At 40.1% G+C, this 23,935-nt stretch overlaps 1 protein-coding gene across 2 annotated transcripts in view; it reads right to left on the bottom strand.

Annotated features, from left to right (window-relative positions):
- Positions 1–23,935, bottom strand: part of LOC137284553 (caskin-2-like) — a 220,385-nt gene that overhangs the window by 5,665 nt on the left and 190,785 nt on the right. For both annotated transcript variants that reach the window (XM_067816399.1, XM_067816400.1), the window contains 6 exons: positions 15,930–16,133; positions 9,976–10,167; positions 9,350–9,460; positions 8,176–8,277; positions 5,692–5,830; positions 1,208–3,319 (listed from right to left, as the gene is read on the bottom strand). In XM_067816399.1, coding sequence (XP_067672500.1) covers positions 1,208–3,319; positions 5,692–5,830; positions 8,176–8,277; positions 9,350–9,460; positions 9,976–10,167; positions 15,930–16,133 — 2,860 coding nt within the window. The remainder of the gene's footprint in view (positions 1–1,207; positions 3,320–5,691; positions 5,831–8,175; positions 8,278–9,349; positions 9,461–9,975; positions 10,168–15,929; positions 16,134–23,935) is intronic.

Raw genomic sequence — 23,935 nt, 5'->3', positions numbered from 1 at the left:
GAAATGTGCTTCACACACTGCATGTGGGGAATCAAACCTGGGTCTTTGTCAAGATGAGCGAATGCCTTAACCACTAGGCTATTACACCAGCATCATTTTTATGAGAGAGAGAGTGAGTAGTTTTATGTCACACTCAGCAATATTCCAGCTATATGCGGGTAGTCTGTAAATAACTGAGTCTGGACCAGACAATCCAGCGATCAACAGCATGAGCATTGATCTGTGCTGTCAGTGACCCTAACCATCTGATCCCACTAGCTGTCTCTTACAAGCATAGTTGCCTTTTCTGGCAAGTGGGTTGCTGAAGACCAATTCTACCCTGGATCTTCACAGGACTTAGTGTGTGTTTTTTGTGAAAAAGTCTGTGGTAGACAGACACCTGTACATGGCAGTATGTGACACAAAGTCAGGGTTCAACTGGGAACTATATAAACCTGATGGCAAGCTATGAACATTGTAGCTCAGCATTGTTCAACAAGTACATTCACGTAACTTCACAGAATACAACAGTAGATAAAAGTGTATATGATTGTTTTCTTGGCATCCTTATAAGATTTGTTTATACTTTGCAACAACTGTGGAACATTCAATACCCACAATATGTTAGAATATGTAATGGTTTTAAGGGCGATTTAAAAAGACACTTATTGCAACATATCTACTTATTGCAACATATCTACACTGATTAATATGTTGACTAAATGAAACAATGTATGTTCAATTCAGCAATATTCCATCTCTCTCACTGTGGGTTATATTTAGTAATTTTATTACCTTTCTGCATGACATTATGATCACACAATGGTTCCAATCACTCGGCAACTGACTGGTTGTCTGTTAATTTTAGACCTCAAGACAGTATTTATAAACTGAAGAAATTAGAAACAGGATTTTGGACAATACACAGAATTTTGTGTCTCTTGATGCTGAATATATCAACACTTGACTCAAGAAGACAATTGAAGAACTAAAAATGTATGTGTGAGTGAGTGAGTGAGTGAGTGAGTGAGTGAGTATGACTTGATGCCATTTTAAACAATATTCCAGCAACATCATGGCTGGGGACCTGGCATAGGCTTCACACAATGTTCCTATGTGGGGAATCAAACCCGGGTCTTAGGTGTAACAAGTTAACGTTTTAACCACTGGGCTACCATACTGCCCCAATAACGTATTGTGACATAGGGTTATCAGTCCTTGGAATTACCTTTCTGTGTAGGGTTGGACATGCCAGACACGGTTACTACTGGTCTTGGGCCTGCCGACATCGTTGGATTAGGCTGTGAATGTGAGATCATTGAGTTCTTACTAACAGGGCTATGGCCGAAGCCCATCGGAGTCCGTTTTAATGTCCCTGAATTCTCCTCAAACATACTTGAATTTAAATCTACACTTCTCTGTCCATTCATTCCATCAGAAATTTCAACTATAGACGGTTTTGCAGCAGGAGTTCTTTGCTTAATTGTGCCAACATTTTCATTGGCAAAAGGCAAAGTATTTGAATCCACACTGGAAGTTGATGATGTCGATTCGAAACTAGTTGTAGAGTCACTGCGTTTGTCACCTAAACCTGTTTTCAAGTTGTCAACCTCAGAGGGTTTCACATTTTCATTCACATTACCCCGTGGTATTTCCTTTGGGGGAGACATGTGTTTACGCAGATTCACCCCAAATGTTCTCCCTTCGCTTTTCTCTCCCCCGTATGCCCTTTTTTCATGTGGACTATGAGGACTGTGAGTGAGGTCCCTCCTTATCTTACTCTGTAATCCTCCAAACTCCCCAGCAGCTGCCTTGTCTGATTTACTAGGAATTCCGTAATTGTGAATTTTGGGTGTGATGATATCCATGGCGATTGGAGGAGGAGGAGGCGGAAACTCTTCCCCATCCGAAGATGTATTTTCTTGAGCACCATTCTCCTCCCGCTTTGACCCAAATCGTTGAGAGAGACTTTGCACACAGCTTGCAAATGCTTGCTGCTTGGGCGGGATCTCTTGTAGCTGGGGTGATGCCTGATGTTGAGGGGAGGCTTGATGCTGAGAAGAGGCTGGACTCTGCGGTGCAGCATGATGTTGGGGAGAGGCTTGACTCTGAGGTGCAGCATGATGCTGGGGAGATGCCTGAGGTTGAGCCTGAACAAACTGCTGGGGCTTGACACTGACAGCTGGTGGCCCAACTGATGTCGTCATCCTCTTCTGTTCCCGAATTTCTGCCCCAAAGTGTGCACTCTGGTGCATGCTTGGTCTTTGATTGGGCAATTCCTGGATATCATCTCGAGGAGTTGGTCCCTCATTTCGGATTGAGTGTGTTCGTTTGGGAGGAGGTGGTGGTGCTCGCTTGCCCTTTCCTGTTGGAGAAGGGGTGGACGGACCTGAGTCTTGGTTCTGTGTGTTGACAAACAATGGACTTGAGGGTCCTGGGCTTGTAGATTCACTAACAGGCATTTTAGGGATTGCAAGGTTTGGTTTGGGTTTAGGAGCTTTTGGTGGAGGTGCAACATGGGGTGTATCATAGATATGTTCTTGCTGGGACCCAGATCTTGGCTGATTCTTCTTCAAAGTCCCTGAAAACACCATTCCACCTGCCAAAACTGGGTTCTTATTCCCATCAGAATTACACTCGGATTCATGTTTTTCGATTTCAATATTATCAGGTGAATACTCCCTACTTGATCTTTTTGTCTTAGCAATGATCTTAGCAACAGGTTTAGCTTTGACTTGCACTTTAGGCGCAACTGGAGCCACAACCACACGGTCCTCATCTCGAGGCTGCTCTGTCATGACAACGCCACCAGCAATGTCCTTATCCAATGAATTCCCTGACCGCCTGTCACCTCCCGGGGTTTGAAAAGACTGATATGTGATTGGCTGTCCTGCCATGTCCTTGCCTTCCGGTATTGACTCTGTCGTGCTGGGTGTCCTGCTTGATGACCTCTTGACTTGGATGGCTACAACATCGGGTCCACCAGACCCAGTTGAGTTCTGACGTGTGAACACACTGTCCCCATCCCGGATGTGCATGATTCTCATCTCGCCGCTGCTCAAGCTGCCGCCGCTACTGCTGGTCCCACTGGCGCCACTGCTGCCACTGCTCACAGTGGCAATACTGTCTCCAGATGGTGACTTCTTTGGCTTGGCACCTACACCAAGCTCCTGTACATATTGGGGAGCCATGTCGCCTGACCACCTCATGTTGTTCATTTGAGATGGTGGCTCCAGCAACTCTTGTGAGCCACGTCGTTTTTCCACGGATGACAACCTCTTGCTGCCAGACATAATTCTCTTGAGTCTGTCGATAGCTAACATGATCTTTTTCTGGTGACCTGGAATGCCAAAACATATATGTTAAATCAAACTGTTTTTAGCAATGCTAGCATCAACTTTGAAATCTGAAACCCTTCACATCTACAGGAACTTTTTAGTGAGTATGGTTTGATGCAAGTTATAGCAGTATTTCAGCAGTATCATAGCAGGGGACCATTAAGCAGAAACAGCATATATTGCACCCACGTGGAGAATCAAACCTACTGAACCAGAAGCAAATGCATTAACCACAATGCTATCCCAGTGCAAAGGTTTCAATCTCTGAGAAACATCTATTTCTATATTACATTCATATCAGCACACATTTCTCCTTCTATGGGAGGGGGTAAGCGCAGAAGTTGGAACAGTGAAACAAATACCAGTACACACACAGTATGTGATGAGTGTACAAATAGGTCAACCCTACTTGAACTCAGTGTTTCATTTAATGTGCATACCCCATTGTAATACTATACTATAAGAGTGATTTGCATCTATAATTGTTTATTAAACAACTTTTACCTTAAGTTGAAAAAAATTCTCAGATGGCAAGGTAAAATTATGAGGAGTCATAATTTTAATTTCACTTTACTTCATTCACCTTTTTGTTTAAGGTGAAATTCACTGGTACCATTTCACTTCAAACAAACACTAACTGTAGAGAATACAGTCGTCACTGCACCCTCCCAGCACACAGGCCGGGTGCTACAGCCCTGATAACATGGCTTCCGATTACATCCCCCATCCTGGCATTGCGGTCATCTTATCTGGCCCTGCAAGGTAGCTTCAGCCTTATCACTTCCTACATTACCCAGGAGGGGGCGGATATATATAGCCATCATCTACCTTGTCACTAGATCAAGGGTACCTGCTCACTACACATAACATTATGCCCTTAAGGGCTGGAGCAATGCCAAAACAATTTCAAATGTTTCATCACAATGCTGCCGTTTGTATATGAGAATTCTTCTTCACAAGTCACTTCAATCAAAACAATTAATATTTTTTTAAGAAAATACAAAAAAATGGTACTTCAGTTTATCTACAAAGCTATTTAAGAGGGTAAAAACATGTTTGAAATAATTATACACTAGTTCACGATGCAAAACCATGTAATTTATAGCACACACATATCCCCCCCGGACAGCTGTCTATCATATTTGATCAGTGGTGAAGGGAGATAACTCTGTAATCACCCAGCACAACTCCCTCAGGTGATCATAAGCAGGTAACATTCCTCCTGATTTTTTTTGTCAATCACAGACAACCTACAACATTTGTAAAAATACCTCATCCAAAACATAAAAAGCACAATCTTTTCAGGAAGACAGATCTACTGTGAACATGTTGACTTATTTTAGGAAAAATGCAATTGTTTTAGCACATGTCTCCCAGTGATGCTTAAACAAACCTATAACCATGCCGAGCTCCACGCTGAAGATGAGGAGTGTTATTTTCAGCACTGTGCAAACATAAAACCTGTCATTCTCTACTTGGTCTGGGTGAGTTCGTGATGATATCACTACATCCCTGATTACAATAGCTGGGCCCATTATGTACTAAAACATGCATATCCAGCAGGGAGGCCAAGCATAGCACCTGAATCATACCGTAAAGAACACTACCGCTGGGTGGTGAAGCCACTCCATGTTCAGACTTCCCTATGCATGAGGAAGGCATCTACAGATATTTGATGCAAGACTTCTTTACTCATACAAACAGTTTAGACAGTTTTTATTCACCAGTCTTAACACAAGGAATAAACAGCCAGTTAATCATCATCACTGAAGCATGAAACTAGATAAAAACTAAAAAGAATTAGTTCCCAAATAAAACAAACAAGAATTCTTATCTAAAATATTTACATTGCTAATTTGTTTCGATACAGATTTAGTGCCAGCTTTGCTGAAAGGGCCTTAAAGGTTTAATATTATCTCAACAGAAGCCCAGGTGTGTATGCGAACATACAACCTTTACCAACAGCTGTGTTAGAGATAGATAAATTTGTGCAGGGGCAGAGAATGATCATAGCTACAACCTAACAGCGATAACCACAGCAGCTGCAACAGCACCAACTAAATTCATGTCTGTTAATTCTTTCCACAGTGTTCCAACAGACATAAGTCCTCTTTATCTTTCCCTGGGGAGATTGCAATACCTTCATCCATTCCAAGCATGACACTTAAGAAATTTAGAAAGAGCATTTACAACAGTTTATACATATATACGGCGATGAGAAATCATCTTCAGCTTACCTGCATTCTGAACAGTCACTACGCAATATCAGTTGTCTATTTTAACACAATAATTGCCTTACAGAGGTTTAACATACTTCAAACCTGTTTTGGAACTGTGAATTAAAATAAAAATGCTTACATACATATTTACTGACCTAGTTTTTGAATGCCAATTTCTTCTAGGTCCTCCCAAGTGATGTCAGTGACGAAGTCAATGTTGTCGTAGCCCTGGCCGGTCAGTGTCTGGTAGTACTGTCCAAGGCCGAGTAAGTGGAGCCACTCAAGCATGTCATTCTGCAATGTATGTGCACTGAATGTCAAATGTGCCTGTCAAACTTGGAGATGTGACACCTGTGAGGAGTGTTGGCCCTGTAGGTCGGGTGTTCGCCTCAGCAGCATGATCACTCCTATGTACAGCAAGAGGACGCTAGTCTAGTAGTACAGGTCTATATGCAGGGGGTCTGGACCGACATGTCTATATACAGAACCAGCAAGGCGGCTTCACAGCCAACCAGTTGAACACTGTCAAACTAATGAGAGATCAGCTTCTTAGGTTCTTCACTAAACAGTCTTCACAGGGATGGCTGGTTTACTTTTGCCAAACAACAAAACAGATGAGTCTCAACCTGCTTTGAAAGTGAAAATCTTTCTTGCTTCAGAACAATTTTGAAATCATGCTTCTATTTCAAGTGAAACAAACAGGAAAATCAGGAAAGTATTATGTTTCAAATATCAAAGTTGAATTGCCATGCAATGATTCTCTCGGAGTTTTACAAACAGGGCAATCAGCAAGCATCACATTTCAAAATCCAAAGTTGAGTCTCTGTGGAGAAGCTGGAATGAAACCCTCACAGAAAGTTTATCTTTTCAAGTGGAAACTCTACATCAAACACCAACAACAACACATCACAAAGTCCACCAAAGTGAAATAACCAGGACACAAAGCTTGTGGCCCTCCCTGTACGTGGCCAGCCAGCTCAGCCTGATGTGGTACAGCCTAAAATGGTGTTCTGTTATATACACCAAGCTATGCTAATATTATTATACATGATGGCAAGTGAACACCTGTGTTCTATCTGTTAAAACCACTAGCTGTAGATGACATCTCTTATCCACAGACCAATGAATACAGGCTTCTTCACTGAGGTCAGAAACCATGGCAACAGTTTTATTACATATTTCCAGAATATGAAGTCTCTTACACACAGAATTCATATGACATTGGTCTTTTTAATCCTACATGGAGCAATATTCCAGATATATGACCCAGCCTCTTAACAATGAAGTGTGATCTGACAATCCAATGACTAAAAAAGTGATCATCGGTCCAGTCAGTAGGGACATGATGGAAAATTGTCAATAAGCCTGACAAATCCTCCTTTTTAACTGCCTTCTATGCCTAGCAGATTCTAGAGGACCCCTTAACACAGAATCCCTCCCACAGGGTACATCCATTCAGACACTATATACACAATCACATACACCAACACTCCACTGTAGCCATGAATCAGGTAGTAAAGATTTGTGCATCATTTCAACACTATTTTACAAACAACATGTGCATTATTAGAGCATTATTAGAGGTATCTCATTAATCTCTGTATTTCTATTTACACTTAATGCCACAAACAGCCACTGGTAAAACTGTGGAGAAAATACCATTTCCAAATATCTGTCATAATGATCTTTAGATTAACATCACATCAGTGTTTTACACATTATGTTTACTTTAAAAGTAAGAAGATATCCAGTTAAATGGAGAGCAATTGGATTCAGATCAACAATTTCAAAATGAATAAATCACAGGTTTGCAGTAATGTGTCTTAAAGGGGCACTGTTCTTCCTACTATGCAGCCCACACAGAACAGCTGTAAACTGTAAAGTCTGTGACGTGGGAGCCAGTGACTCTAGGCCTAAATTTTCAAATCTTAGTGCTAAGATAGCCGTAAGTATCATACATTAACATTAATTCATGAATGTCTTAGTGCGATTAGCGCTTCAAAATCTAGGTCCTGAGTTGTTAGGATTACCTATAACTGAAAGGAATCAAATTTGAGGCAGGAAATATATCATCTACTAGAATCCAGCTTGATTGGATTGTCCTTTTGCTGAAAACTAATCCCACTTTAAGTACACAACATGCTAACATTAATCCCCCTTTAAGTACACAACATGCTAACACTAATGGCCTAGACTGAGACTAGTCTCTGAATGTATATATATAGAAACTGATGATTTCTTTCAAACTGAAAAAGATCCCCAATGAGACGGGAGATAAACCTGAGGAAATAATGACTTTCATCATCAACAAGTTCAGTATTTCAGAAAAGGCTTCATGGAAGTGACAATAATATGGTTCAGGGACTGTCAGACAGAATCCTAATACACCTGGGGTCCTTTTCACGAAACAACCTATACTGAAGTTAACTCCAATTTTTTAACATTGTACTAAGGTTACCTTAGTGCTTTGTGAAAGGAGACCCAGAAGGTCAGTTGGACAGGGTACAGGTTAAAGGGTCTGGTCTTCACAAGCTCTGGATGACACGGTCAAACTGACTTATCATCAAGGCCTTGAGACGCAAGCTTGGACAATCCCCACCTATATATCTTTACATATCATGTTCTGCAGGTTTACATACCGGTTTGAAATCAGGTATTCCATCATGAATATTCATGCGTGCTATCTCAGCTTTTAACCTCTTCCGATGTGCCGGTTTGGTAATCCCAATGGCTGTCAAATCCTGCAAAGACAACATGCCTTATGTACACTATCTTCAGTTCAGGATCTTCAAATTGGGTTTTACTGCATATTCCAGTTATCTGGATTGTAATATTCCACACAAACATATTCCCCCTCATCATAACCGCTGGACACACTAAGTGATGTGTAAAGAGTACTAAGGAGGGAAACCTGTACCTCCTCACTCCTGTTTTCCAAGAAAATGGTGAAAAACACTATGAGACACCTCACGTTTCACCCTATGTCATTTGTATTTGTTCTCTTCATAAAGTGTGAAGACCATGGATGTGCTTGTTCCACCCTTTCAAGATTACAGGTATGCTGCTAAAGAATTGTTGACCTTGCCATTATTGTGATGGAGAAAGTTCATAATTTTGCTGGTAACCTTCACTGCTGGGACCAGTAAAAAATTTCCACCCGAGTACCTCACCCCCTACGATCCAACCCAGATACCCATTATCTCAATTTAAGAGATCGAATTTGTAAGAAATGTCAATGTATGTCATATAGGCTGCCATTTCAAGTTTGTTAAAGATCTCAAACATGCATTGTATCTAAAAGAGGTGACTGCACAATTACATCTAAATCTAAAAAGACAATACAATCCTTTAATCATGAAAGAATAACATGTTACACTGCTTAACTGCTTAATTAGTCACATGAACAAACCAGGTGTAGGTATAAGAGACGGCTACCCGGGTCCATCTAATTACCTACCTGTCCCGGGTATCTGGGTTACCCGTCCCAGCCCTAGTACCTTTGATACAAAACAACCTTGAGGATCCATGCCTTTAATATCACAATTACAGAATAAATACAGTGTAAGATGTCTAAACCAGCACTCACTGGGATTGAAGAAATAATCTAGTTTAGACAAAGTACCGGATGGTAGAGCTGATGATAAATGTACAAGCCATGGATGGGACTGAAATTTTATGCCAGTAGTGACAACTTGCCATATTGGACAGATGCTGGTTGTGACAGCTATGACTGTATAACAATATTTTCTTACAGGGTAGCTAAATACTGTAAAGCACATCCATCTGTGTCATGTAAGTGGACCTTCATTTTACCTCAGGAGTCATGCGTGAGATGGTGGGCATGTCATATCCAGCTTGGCTGAACTTGTCATAGTACTCTTCAAATTTGAGGTCACATAGCCAGGCATGGAGCACCTCATGGTCCTGAATGTACAAAACACAACATTATCTACCATTCCACAATGAAAAAACTAGTCATCTGACGGGTAAGATCTTGTAAGAACACATACTTAACAGCAAAAGAAATGCAACTCTGGCTTCTTGTCAAGTTTTTAAACACAAGACATAAACATGAAAGCTCACTCTTATGAGATTTGAACTTTGGTGACGGATTGAAAAGAACTGTCATTATTTTGTATGCATAAGATAGAAAATGGTGACTGATGTAAAATAGAATACCAAAGGTTTACAATAGAAAAGATACAAGAGCCCTGCCAAGCAAGTGTTGCTCTAAAAAGGGACCCATGAAGATCTGGGTTAGAACTGGTCTTCAGCAACCAATGCTTGTCGTTAGAGTTGACTAACAGGATCAGGTGGTCAGGTTCACTGACTTAGTTGACCCACATGTCATTGTATCCCAACTGCATAGATCAATGCTCATCGATGCAGGGTGTGGCGTTAAACAACAAACACTCTAGAAAGGGTCACCAATGACTGACCTGCATCCCTGCATGGAAGAGTTCCGACACGTTGATGGTGCTGGCGTAGCCAGACTCCTCTAGACGATCAAGACTGCCCAGACTAGAACTGGATGTAGAATGGTAGCTCTGTCTGGACGACACACCCGACTCATAACTCTGGCCTGACAGACGGTGCTGGCTGGAAACCTGCACATTCACCAGGTTATGTACCTGCAACAGGACAACATCATCTTAAGACACAACATACATCACTGTAAAACAACATAGGCCTTGAATTAAGAATACACAGTAAAACAACATAGACTTCCATGAAGACTATATAACATAGTTTTAGTCTTTCCAATAATACTGTCTCAGTCTTCACTATAACACTGAAAATACCACTGTCTGTCTTCCCTATAACCCTGTATAATAACATTTCCTAGTCTTCCCTATAACCGGGTATAACATGGTCTTAGTCTTCCCTATGACACTGCATAACATTGTCTTAGTCTTCCCTATAACACTGTACACAGATAAAGTCTCAGACTTTTACACAACACAACAACAATGTGGTCTCAAGCTCTCCAAATCCATTATCAGAAACCAGCATGCTCTCAGTTAAAGAGTTATTTCATGGTGGTCATTTCTACTAGGCAGGAAATCTGAAAGAGATGGACATCTTCGATGCTTGTTTTCACAGTTAAAAACATTAACATGGCCCCACCCCATGAATCACATAAATCCCAATTGGGTTAATCTGGGCTTTAAACCCCTAACCACCCAGCACAGTGGAAGGATACAAGTCCACACGGCGAGATATAGACACACTTGCCCACTGAGCATGGGACAACTCACATTCTGACACAGACAGTGTACAAGATAATAGACTGCCAACGTTTGATGCCCACAGTGAGAAGACTAATATGATTAGGACAGAATGCTCCTACCTCAACACCTGACAACAGTCTTCTTGGATGCAATGGACCACAGGGCCCCTGTCAATATCTGATTAAAAAGCCCAATACTCTTGTTGTGATCTGTCTGTCTGATGTCTGACTGACCATAAAGCAATCAATCCATTAGAGTTAGACAAGCTCTGTTAGACTACATGAGGGCTAGAAGTCAGAGACATTTACTAGTGCCTAGTAAGAACTGCATGGATTTGACTTGATATTTAGAAAAATTGAATTTGGTAAATTTGAGTTTCTGCTCCTTGGTGACCACTATTGTTCCTTATAGAAAGAGGTGTAAATCATAAATAACTTCAGAACTGTAATAAAATGATCGGACATGTCTTTGAAGGGCATTTAGAAGTGAAATACATCGGGATGAAGATTATTATGGATATCAACTTCTTTCTTATTTGTTAACTCTGAAACGTTGTGTTCTCATAATAAAGAAGTTGATATCCATAATAATCTTCATGCCAATGATCAGACATCTCAATCAAAAGAACAGGGTTCTCGTCCACAGTATGAACTCAGCCCTACTAAGTCTCAAGCCAATGTTAAAGTATGGGACTGGCTTTAATATCACTTTCTGGAACAAGCCCCAAATAATAAGTGTCAATACAATAAAGTTTTATGATCCACACTCCAACATGAAACATTAAGAACTGATTCTACTTTTCCAACCAAACATAAACACCAATTCACCATTTGCCATTATCATAGCACTAAGTGAAAAAGCCTTGCTGCAACCTACAGAAAAACAAACATGAATTGTTTCATTTCGTAATTCCTCTTATCAATGTAAGTATGTCTGTTACAAAGGTTTAACTTCATAAATAATGTCCATCGCACACAAGCCATGTTTTCCTTCAAATGCCCTAGGAAAGATCACAATATAAAGTACAGTTTGAGGATTCAGCATTTGATAAAGCTATCTTGTTTCGGAAGCAGAGATGTGCATTATTTGTGCAAAGGATCTGCAAGCCTACTGGTATAAGAAACAACGATGACTCAACACACACTAGCTACATACAAGCATGCAAGCTTTTCAAGATGTGTATGTGTTTGTAATGTGTACCTGCATGCATCTGTGCACTAGAATAGATTTACCGTATGTGTATATTTGTTTGTGCAGAGACGAATATATTGCTCTTTACACAACACATCTTTATAGTTACAACAAAGCTTTTTCCCCACTGCCGAATTTGGCTCTACAAATTAAGAGATCAACAAAATATATGCATGTCAAGGCTAACTGGAGTTCAGTGGTCCTTCATTGTATTGGAAATCAAACAGTCTTTGTTTTGATTCATGGGATTTTGGGACTGGACATGTCTGTGCCAACATATACTGGTTGTAAGACAACTATTCGTTGGAGTGGTCATGCCTGGTGACTTGGTGCATAGCATATACTCCTATAGCATGGATTGATGCTTGTAACATCTATCACTGGATTGTCTGGTCCAGACTATGTTATTTACTTATTTACTGCAACAAGCATTGTAACTAAGGTGATATAATTCCCCAATGCAAATTATCAAATCAAACTTACAAAAAAGTAATGAAAGTAAAGGCCGTAGTTTAAGTAAATGTAAACAAAAACATGACCTGTCAACCTCTCCTGATATCTTGCTCTGTAGTTGTTAAAATGCACAAATATTTTCAAGACTCACTTTGACCTTGACATGAATGTCAAGGTGTATGAAATATGCCAAAATAGTAATAAAGAGAGGTCTACAAAGTCTATGAAGAAAATCCGTTCTCAAGATATCTCGCTGACAAGATTAAGATGTAGGTAAACATGCAGAAATCTTTAAACCTTCTGAAATCTTCAAAGTATTGCCATGACATTGAAAATTATGCGAAGATCACCAAAATCAACTGCCCACTTTGCCTTCCATTAATGAAGTTGGGAGTCTAATATGAATAAAAATCTAGTAAACGGTTCTTGAGATATCTTCCTGAAAAGCTTAACATGCAAGTTAGCATGTTGAAATCTTGTCACTGTGACCATGGAAATTATTTGAAGGTCACCAAAATTGATGGGCCTGCACCTTTCCTTGATAAAGCCAGGGGTCAAATGTGAAGAAAATCCAGTGATTGGTACATGAGACATCTCGCTAACAAGGCTAAAATGTTAAAGTTTCCTTGTGACCTTGAAATGAAGATCAAGGTCCCCAAACCCCTCTGGAACCTGTCCCATACTGTGATGAACCTGGGTACCAGATATGAAAAGAATCTAGCCAACAGTTCTCAAGACTTTCAATTTGTATGGATGGACAGAAGGAAAATACTATATCCCCTTGCTTTGTGCAAAAACTGCAGAAGGGCATAATAACATTTATGCATTACTAGAAACTAAACAAATCACACAAACTAGCATGAGTTAGTGAGAGAGTGAGTGAAGGAGCTGATCAACTCTTTCAGCCATCTATCTGGTTTATCAATGTCCGTCTCTGGATTTATGTCACTGGAACAGAACAATCCACTATCAGTCACATTAAACCAGCCAATACACCTTTTTCCATGTACTTTCAATCGAAAGCATGAGCTTAGGAACATTTCATCTGGGAGGTTGAAAACACTGCATATGATGCCTTTTATTCCAAACTTTGAGGAACAAAAATAGCTAGTGAGCATCATCAGCAACAATTATGTCTGATGAACTCAGTCATGTCTGTGGGGCAGCGACACAAGAGAAAAGTTCAATTTCTAATGATGTACTGATCACAAGATACATCTTCAGATATCACCTACAATTGTCATGTAGCAGATCTATGTCTGCGATGATTCGGCCAAAGATAAGTCTCAGGTGACTCTCAAGACGTAGCCACATATCCGACATTAGATTTCAGGGCATCCCACAACAACCTGAGAACATCACATGCAGACCTGAGGACATTTCAAAGTCTTAACTGCACCACAAATCACTATAAAAAACCAATAATAACCAAAGCCACAAAAATTTGATAGAATTTAGAAATTAAGGTGCCTGGCACTGGTATTTTAATCTAAGGAGATACTAAATCATTAATTTTTAACAACAGGATATTAATGAGAAATCTCCTACTCAATTACAGCCTGTATTCTATCCTTGCAAGAGAGGAACAAACAACATCCTCCAATCCACTAGACTTGCACTTGTCTCACATGGGTTATCTGTGTCATGTGGAATGTGCATACAGCACAGGTCACAATCAGGTGAAGTAAAGCAACGTTGGGTGCTGACAGTGCTTGCCTGGAAGCTTGACTCTTGAGAGTTTCTAGGACTTAGGTCCTGTCCCACAACGAATCACGGGAGACATGTGGTCTCACCTTAGGCAAGTGAATTAGTTTAAAATTGCCTCTGTTCACCCAGCGGAAAGTGGGTACCCGGTGGGATGAGTCATCTAACTATTGACCTTCTAGTGCGTCACAGCCAGCTTGGGATAATAATGATCTGATTAAGCTTTGAGCATGCCCCTCTATGGTGTGGAATTATTATTTAATAATTTGCATCATAGTTTCTAGATTCAATAAGTCACAAGAATAAGATGACCACAGAAAAGTCTGTCATTATAAGATGCAATGTTTGGGATAAAATTACCCTCTATCCATGTAGACTCGCAGTCCCTGAACCATATTATTTTCCATACTGCCTAGCCCTCCTTTGCTTAAGTCCTAAATAAGCAAGTCTAGATTTCCTCAGGCTCTGAGCTCCCTGGGGCTCCTTTTCAATTTAAATATGCTTACCTGTTACTATCAAAATTATGCATATTTTCAGGTACTAAATTAGTTTAATCCATGGACTAATGCACAGGTACAGCCTTGGAGCAAGGCTATCCAACCACCTGCTGTAGCAGATCTCACAATACACATATCATAGCACATTTAAGGAACTGCGAGACACCAGTTTAGCTGATTCAAAACAAAATAAAGAGACATGTTTGTCTTACGAACCTTCCAGAGTCCTACTCTTCAGAGATTGACGGATGTTCTAGCACAAAATATACCAAGGTGAATCTTAACTGAATACATAAATAGGACAACCAGACAGTGGTGTTCAGTTTACCATCAATTTAAACTGTCTAAAGTCTTAAAGTCAGAAGGATGTCTGTGTGCAAAATCAGTTAAATCTTCAACCAAATTTATTTACTTGGCTTATCAAATTTGAAATTGTGTTCAATTTCATTACCTGATGTCTGATTGAGATTATGATTCTGACTTCATTAAATACAAACTCTCTAGAAATCTGCTCGGTCTGTTAAAAAAAGTGGCATTGCCAAAACATACACGCACACTGCATCCGCTGTTAATTTCCCCAGAAATTATCCCCGTTGAAGATGAAAGAAGCTGATGTGACTTTGCACCATGAGACTGGCGTTGTAAATACTGACAAGCATACAGGTCAGTGGGTCTGTTATTGCAGAGCTGACTTGATAACTGCAGATTGGGAATAGATCCGTGATAGTAAATAGATGTAGTGTGCATCTAGCTACATCTGCCTGCAAGCTCAGTCTGAAGTGTTCCTGGTTTAAGAACACATGTGGAAGTGCAACCACAAGCACATGCTTGCTCAGGTGTTCTGAATGTTTACTTATATTTTAGATATTTCATAATTTTCATGCTGCTCTTAATACATTGGCCGAGGTAGAGATATTTATCTTGTTCTGTAGTGCTGAGATGAGAAAGGGGAGGGTGGTAAAATAGAATATGATGTGGAGTCTTGGGTGTGGGTTGGGCTCCTGCAAGAAGGGTGGGGTGAGATAACATGCACCTTGGCCTGTGAGGTTTGTTCACACAGGGATCAGAGCTTTGGGTGGTGGGAACATAGCAGGTTGAAATGTTGAGACAACCCTCTAGCTTTCCTTCAACAAAGACAGTGTTCTTCATCACCATACACTCAGATGAATCCACACATTCTTCAGTTAGTCAACTTTTTAAGATTCACTAACGAGGATCAGATTAGAGGCAAGTGCGGCAGGAGCTCCATGACACCGGAGCAGGCGATTACATCATATGATGACAGAATAAAACCTAATTGTCAACACATGCTCCAACCTTAGGTTCAAGATGTCCAGTGCTGACTCCCCTGCCACTGTCACTGCTGGCTGCACTGTTGCGGTTGCTGTTGGCAGGGCTGTTGGTGTCCTTGGCGGGGCTGGAGGCCCTCATGTCCCCCTGGCCGGCCTGTAAGGATGTATATGATGGTGGCCAGTCGGCAGCATGCTCACTGTGGCTTACCAACACCTTGCCCCCAAGGTACTGCAAGTAGAGAAACACAGTCAGACAGAACTATGAGGATTAAATGTCATCACAGGTTCCCAGAAACATATCTTGGTCATTAGACATATCAAAACGGATTGTGCACAGGACCCCATTCAACAAAGCGATCCTACCGATACGATGATCATAAGCCTATGTTAAACTATGGGAGTTAACACCATCCTAGTGATACAACTGCTTTGTGGAAAAGGGCCTTGATAAAAATTCTGGTCATAAGGTTGTTGTTGGTTGGTTGCTTAATGACACACTCAGCAATATTACTGCTATATAGTGGCAGTCTGTAGATAATCGAGTCTGGATCAGACAATCCAATGATCAACATCATGAGCAACAATGGGGATACGATGACGTGTGTCAACTTTACCAGTGAGCCTAACCATCTGATCCTTTCAGTTTTACAATAAGTTAAGAGAACATCAGTTAATAAACAACAAACAAGTCAATAAACAGAAGAGTCCAGAATGTGAAGTTAAATGTCCCTGCAGTCATAGTAGTGTATGATGAACATACATAGCATAAAATATGAAATAATATATTGAATGAATATTGTGTAAGCCAGTCAGAAAATTCTTTATATAACCTGGCACGTTGAAAATATTCCAACCTGGGCCACACAAACCTGTGATTGACAGCATGAGCATCAAACCACAGAGTAGGACAGGATTGATACAATAAGGTCACATGACAACCCCTGAATTCCCTTTACTGGTAGTCAAGCATTTATAGCAATGATGGAGGTTTGGTTGGCTGGGACATGCTAATGAATGTATCATAATGGACTGTATGATAATTTAACTCAGGACAGTTGATAATGGTAAGCTGAATGTCAGGATCACAACCCTAATGACCTGACTGAATTATGAAAGGAAAAAGCGTCAAGAGGCCCATGACTCCCCGTAATGTCAAACAAAGCAATACATAGGTAAATTATAATACCCACTGAGGTATTCAAACACAGTACTTGTTTATGAGCAAACACATGACCTCCTCGGTTAACCAATCATCATCATCTATGCTGATGACGATGATGATCATGATAGCTTCATATGATATGTTGCAGTACTGTATTTTTTCATTTACCACCTAACAAAATGCAAATTCTACCATAGTGACTTATTCACAACAGCCTTGACTAGCCAGCAACAACACGTAAGTCATACCAGTTAACACAATCTACTCAAAGATGTGACCCTTAATCTCCATGTTACAGATCGACCGTAACAGCCACATATCTACAGAAACATATTCACTGCATACCAAATTCCATTACTTGCAGTCTGAGAGAAGGGTTCCTTCACCAGGAACAGCATCAGTTATGCCCCAATGGGTTGTCCTCAGGGTAGAGTGCCTTATCCATTATTCACGACCCTGCTCCTTTAATCAACACATGACATTCACAAATGTGGCTGTTCATTCACAACACTTCTCCTTTCTATACAGCAACAGAAAACCTTAAAGCCAACACATTCGAAATTCTGATTTTCATTAAAACTTGAAAAAGTTTTCAGCCACTTCTGAAAAGCAATACCTAATAGCTTATTGCCGTTGGTAAACTTAACTACTGTGATTGCTGTAAAACTGCAGACATGTTAACATTACTGATACGATTAGTTTTAATTTCACATCTCTAATTAATAACCTGCAGAACACACTGCATACTGCAACAAAACAAAATTAAAATACAAGAATATATGCTATAAATCATATATCAGCAGTAGGGAGCAGGGTAAGGAACCCTGATAACAATCAATTGTGAACTGCTCATATCTGATGCATACTTCATAAACCTGACAGGGAGAGTGGGTACACCTAGAATTAGGAAACCCAAGATTAAGATCCATACCAAAAAATTACAAACAAACATGTTCAAGTAACACATTATTTCCGCCATCTCTGTATCAGTATTTTGAGAAACCTGTTAATAATACCCTCCTGACTGAGGTCTAACTCTTGACAGTGGGCTATCTGGCTCTATCACCAATTCCCATCTTGGCACCTCTCATACTGCTATTTCAGTGCAGCTTGCAGAACAGAGACATCCCCATCTAGATTGCAAATTTCTGCAACGCAATATTCTGTGACTACTCAAACAAGATAAAAGTGACAACCGCCCACGATTTAATATCCATTACATCCATGAAGACAGATGGAATATGTAAATGTTCTAGGTCTTGGGATAATAGCAAGCGAAATGTCATAACGTCGACACAAAGATTGTTTTATGTACATAACATATACGTTAACATGCACAAGTTATGAAAAGGGAAATGATTCCAACACTGTAAGGTGAAATGTCAAGTAACACTTAGAAAAAGACGGTTTTTTTGATCCTGTATAAAATGTCCTTGGATCTGGGTTTTTTGGTGATGTTTTTTTAAAGTCTTGTTCAAGAGTGAGTGCGTATGTGAGTGAGTGCATGAGTAAGTGCATGAGTGAGTGAGTGAGTGAGTGAGTTTATTTTGGCATTGCTTTTCGCAATATTCCAGCAATATCATGGCAGGGTACACCAGAGAAGGGCTCCACTCTTTGTACCCTTGAGGGAATTGAACCCTGGTCTTCGGCATGATAAGCAAACACATAAACCACTGGGCTACCCCTTTGAAGTCAGAATGTACAAGATTAGCAATTGCAGTGGGGCTGGTAGCCAGTTACAGTCCCTACAGTTCCTGCAACTACCAGTCCTATCCTATTCTCACAATCTTTACAGCTTCAGCATCATATTCTCAGCTCCTGTGCAACTCCACCACCAGTCACTAAAGTCCCTTACCAACATCCCATTCCTACCCCTTCCAACTCTTGCATACCAGTTCTTCATATCCACAACTCACGCACCAGTCACAAAAGTCCCTTACTAACATCCCAATCCTACCCCTTTTAGCTCTTGCATACCAGTTCTTCAAATCCACAACTCTTGCACCAGTCACTAAAGCTCCTTACCAACATCCCAATCCTACCCCTTTTAGCTCTTGCATACCAGTTCTTCATGTCAGCAACTCTAGCATCCCTATCTCAGTATCCCAACATGTAAAAACCACCCTTATATACTGAACACAACTTGCCATATCTACCATATCTCCTGCTATTGGCTGCCGTCATTCTTACTGACCATTATTCAATGCCAAACTAGTCAATACAGAATCCCCAGACAGACGTAACTCTAGCAGTACGCTTCTATTGAAAAGCAGTTCCTTAAAATTCATGTGTTGAAAAACAAAAGACATGAGGCTAGAGGGAAAAAAAAATAGAAACGTTCTCATATAATTCAGCAACAACCAAAGTAATCCCACCTCTCTTAGACATGACATACTGAAATGATGTTTTTGTTTGCTTTGGTAAAATAATTAGTGAAAATCAATGAAACAACATTGACTCAAGTCTCTGTTAAACAACTTAACAGTTAGGGCAAATTTGTCAAGGTATTGTTGTCTTCTTGTGCTGAAAATTACTGACACCCAGAAACTTGGAATATTTGCAATATGAATTAATCAAATAACAACTGCAACATAGGTTTTTCACAGCAATGAATGATGCTGAATCGAGTGACACAAGACCTAGTGAAATATCTAAATGTCTTCACTGACATAATGCTGCTTGTCAATAACTCCACTCATCACTCCATCTTCCAGCACTAGTGGGCACCCTAGACTTGATAATTTGTTGCTTTTCAACAAACATTGACCCAACAGGAAACCATGCCATCTCATGCTGATGCCACATAGAAACAGGAGCTCTCCTAGTTTTCAAATTCTTCCTTCTGAACGTATCCAATGACCAAGTTGGAGGCATCTCCACGACCAGTACGACTTAGTCTATGCCAGTAGAAGCCCACATTTTGAATTAGATCAGAGGAGGACTACCAGAGTTACAAAAGCTTGATTAAGGTTATTGACTATGGTATATCAGTAGATCCTGGTGCCAATGTGCCCGATTTATCGCTAGGGAAAAGTGATGGAACAATTTCATCGCTCTTCACATGTCATCACACATCAGTCTGTCCAATCAGGTGTGATTTACGAGAGGAATCCATACCAATCGCCTTCTGCATATTCTGCTGACAAACATAGGCCGCCATGCTACAGTGCAGTATTTGCTAATCTTGATTCAGCGGTATTGTTGCAAGTACTGCTATTCTAATTCAGACGTTCATTGATACAATGAACAAACAGAAAGAAAAACCTGTCTCCTGAAGACAGTTTTCTGATCCAACCTGTTTTGAAATACAATTCAACAGAATTGCATTAGTCTCCCAGTGATTTTAAATCGAATTAATATTTCACAAAAGGGCACGAAAGACTTCAACAATCAGAACTGATGGAAGGTTGAATTTAGAATGTGGTATTTACATTCGCATCAGGAATTGTAGCAAGAAAACATGTTGTTAGAAAGAACTTCTGAGTGTGATACACAGTTAGCATTCCACTGATTGAACATTTTCTGAACTGTAAAGGTCCCAGTCCCACTACTAAAGGTCCCATTACTAAAGGTCCCACTAGATATGCTTTACATAACAATTCAGGGAATTCTTTGAACATGTCATCAGGAAACAAAATTCCATTTCAGAAAGGAAAACTCCAATGAAACATTACATCCTGAAAGCAGTGTTTCCTGAGGAGTAAACCCAAAACAGACTGCATTACATATTTTATGACTTGGTCTATAATTTGAAAGAACACCGCAAGCTGTAAAACTTCAAAGAAACCTGCATTGCAAGAGGATATTAATAAAAAATATTAATAATTTGACACTACAACTGTTGCAATATTCAAAGCAAATGCCTCAGCACCAGGTCTATGCCATCTAATCAATGTTTTGATACAATGCAATCGGGGCTCCTTTCAGAAAGCAATCTTAACTGAAGTTAACCTTAACTCCCATTCTTTAACACTGCACTGAGGTTAACTAATCTAAGGTACCTTTAGTGCAGTGCTGAAGAATGGGAGTTGAGGTTAACCTTAGTAAAGGTTGCTTCATGAAAGGAGCCCCTGATGATATGAAAACAGTTCTATCTATGAGTAGATTTATGTTTTTAACTTTTATAATTGTTAAGAAAAGAATTATTAAAGTGAGCGACTATAGTTTTACGCTGCACTCTGCAATATTCCAGCTACACGGTGACAGTCTGCAAATAACCTAGTCTGGACCAGATAATCCAGTGATGAAAAAATGTCAAACAGCTTGAGCATCGATCTGCACAAATGGGAGCCGAAGACGAGTCAAACAAGTCAGCACAACTGACCATCCAACAATCCCTTTAGTCACTTCTTACGACAAATATGGGTTTACAAAAGGCCAATATTGTAACCAGGATCTCCACAGGTTACTATTAAAGAAGATCAGCAATTGCACTGCCCTACGTCTTCTTGAACTTTACCCTCATTCCAATCACAAAACAAAGTTAAAAATTATCTCTACATCATCCATATATTGGACACAAGCTTAAATGATTCCTCAGTAAGTATAAACTATAAAAATGTTTGAATGCAACAACCTCTTGTTGTGCAAAAACCATATGGAAAAATTCATAAAATAAGGGGTAAGTATGAATTATGTTACACATCATATTCCGACTCAGGTACTGATATGTGTGGATCAGGTGTGTCTTGCTGACATGCTCTCTGTACCTCTGGGCCTAAATTTTCAAAGCTCTCTTAGCGTTACGATTGTCGTAAGTGCCATACATTAACATTAAATTTTGACTATCTTAGCGCTAAGAGTGCTTAGAAAATCTAGGCCCTGGTATATTTCTGTGCAGGATTCTTGCTTAATGAAATTAATGAACCACAGAACGTATGGAACGCTGCTGACATTTTCAGTCATTGCTTTGCCTGATGAAAGCAAAGTCCTGACAGTCTGATATGATTCAGTTTTCAAAATGGCGAAAACAAGATTTACTCTCTTCGTTCTAAATGACAAAGTTGGGTTTTACGCTGCTTTTAGCAATATTCCAGCAATATGACAGACTCATCAGAAATGGACTTCACACATAGTATCCATGTGGTGAATCGAACCCTGCTCTTTGTCATAATGAGTGAACGCATTAACCACTGAGCTACCCGTCCACCCCTATTCAGACTTAGTGAGAGAGGGAGTGAGTGAATATAGTTTTAAGTGACATTTAGCAACATTTTGATAAACATTACCCCATGAATGATATTTTTTACCACAATGACACGATGTAGAAGTATGATCACAAACGTCACCGCTGACGTCAAACGGTCCATCATGAGATGAAGCCTGAATACCTGTGAACCCATGGGAATACCATGGGAATGTTAATCTGCAAGTCTGCTCAAATAATGAAGCAAAAAACAGGAAATTGAGTCATCTGTCACTTGAGCCAAAGCTCAATACCACCTCCATGCCTGCACTGACTTGGTCTTCCAGCATGCATAGAAGCAGGAATTACTCTTCAACAAATAGCCTGATAGGATGAATTACCAGAGATTCACATCTAACCACAAACTAGTTCTATTAGGAAAACCAATTTCTGTACTGACCTTGTCCTGACGGTTTGCACTCGGTATGCAAAGGTTAGATTACTGTTGTAGATTTGAAAATCCTACCTGAGATATCATCATGTGGGCATAGGAAGGTTTACACATCTGTATCCATGGAAACACGGTGCTAAGAGGCAATGAACAGATTGCCATTTGGTCTGAGATAAGAAAGTGTGTATTTGCTTATTTCTGAAGTATCCACGGGAGAACACTTCAAGGGAACTTCGCACCTGGCAGATTACCAACGGATCATATTTGCCATGATTAATTTGTACTGATATTAACAGGATATTATCAATGTGTGCCAAAACTCAAGCTAAAAAACCCCAGACCACCTTACAGGTTTGGTACCTATTGAGCGTACTGAGGCCCACTTGCACAAAGTGCTCCAAAAGTCTTCAGATTAATAGACTACAAGATTCATGATCATGGTGGTGCTAAGATCACTTTGTGGAGGTAGGCCTAGAGAGTTGACTGGAATATTTATGCTCTGTAAACACTGGACTGGGTGACCCAAATCTGACAAAACACATGGCACATGTGTATACTGAAACCTCCAACTAGGATGCTGCATAATGCAAAACATAACCAGATGGAATGGTGATACATTGTACTGACATCCCTTAAAATCATTTTACTAATCCTTACAATACACTTCATGACACATCACAACTGATTCTGACCTGTGGTAGTTGGATCCATGAAGTCAATGCAACAATCTACATTAAAACTCAAATATAACCCTAGCATTAAACATACCAAATATCTTTGAATTGCATTTCTTTTTGCATTACGTCACAATGTGTTGACGTCAATGCGCCATTCTAGTCTGCCCCCTCGTAAACGAACTTCTTGCATTACGTCACAATGTAACCAACGTCAAAATGGATGTCAGCTGCCATCGCCATGTACAGCCTCCCACGGTAAACTGATTCGTCGCATCCCATTTCTTGGTTTGCAGTTGCATCACACATACCGAGCTAACATCGCTGGTGGAGACAATACGTTTATGTTTTCCGAAGGATAAAATGTCTCATAGTTTGGCTCAAAATTTTACAGAGACACTGTAATGTTTTTAATGTTTACATTCCCACAATGCAATCGTGGAATGTCGCATGACTAGTCAGCTTCTACTGATCTAAACTTTCGTTGGTAGTAGAAATGAGACGGTCATATTGCCTTGTATGGTTTAAGAGAATCACAGATGTAATTAAAATGATCTTGAGAAGATATTTAGAAGACACCAAGCGTCCTCGTGCTTTAACTATAATAGTTCAGGGCGAA

This window comes from Haliotis asinina, chromosome 5 (assembly GCF_037392515.1).
Source record: "Haliotis asinina isolate JCU_RB_2024 chromosome 5, JCU_Hal_asi_v2, whole genome shotgun sequence".
In the NCBI taxonomy this organism is placed as follows: domain Eukaryota; kingdom Metazoa; phylum Mollusca; class Gastropoda; order Lepetellida; family Haliotidae; genus Haliotis; species Haliotis asinina.
This window is presented reverse-complemented; position numbering and strand designations above follow the sequence as displayed.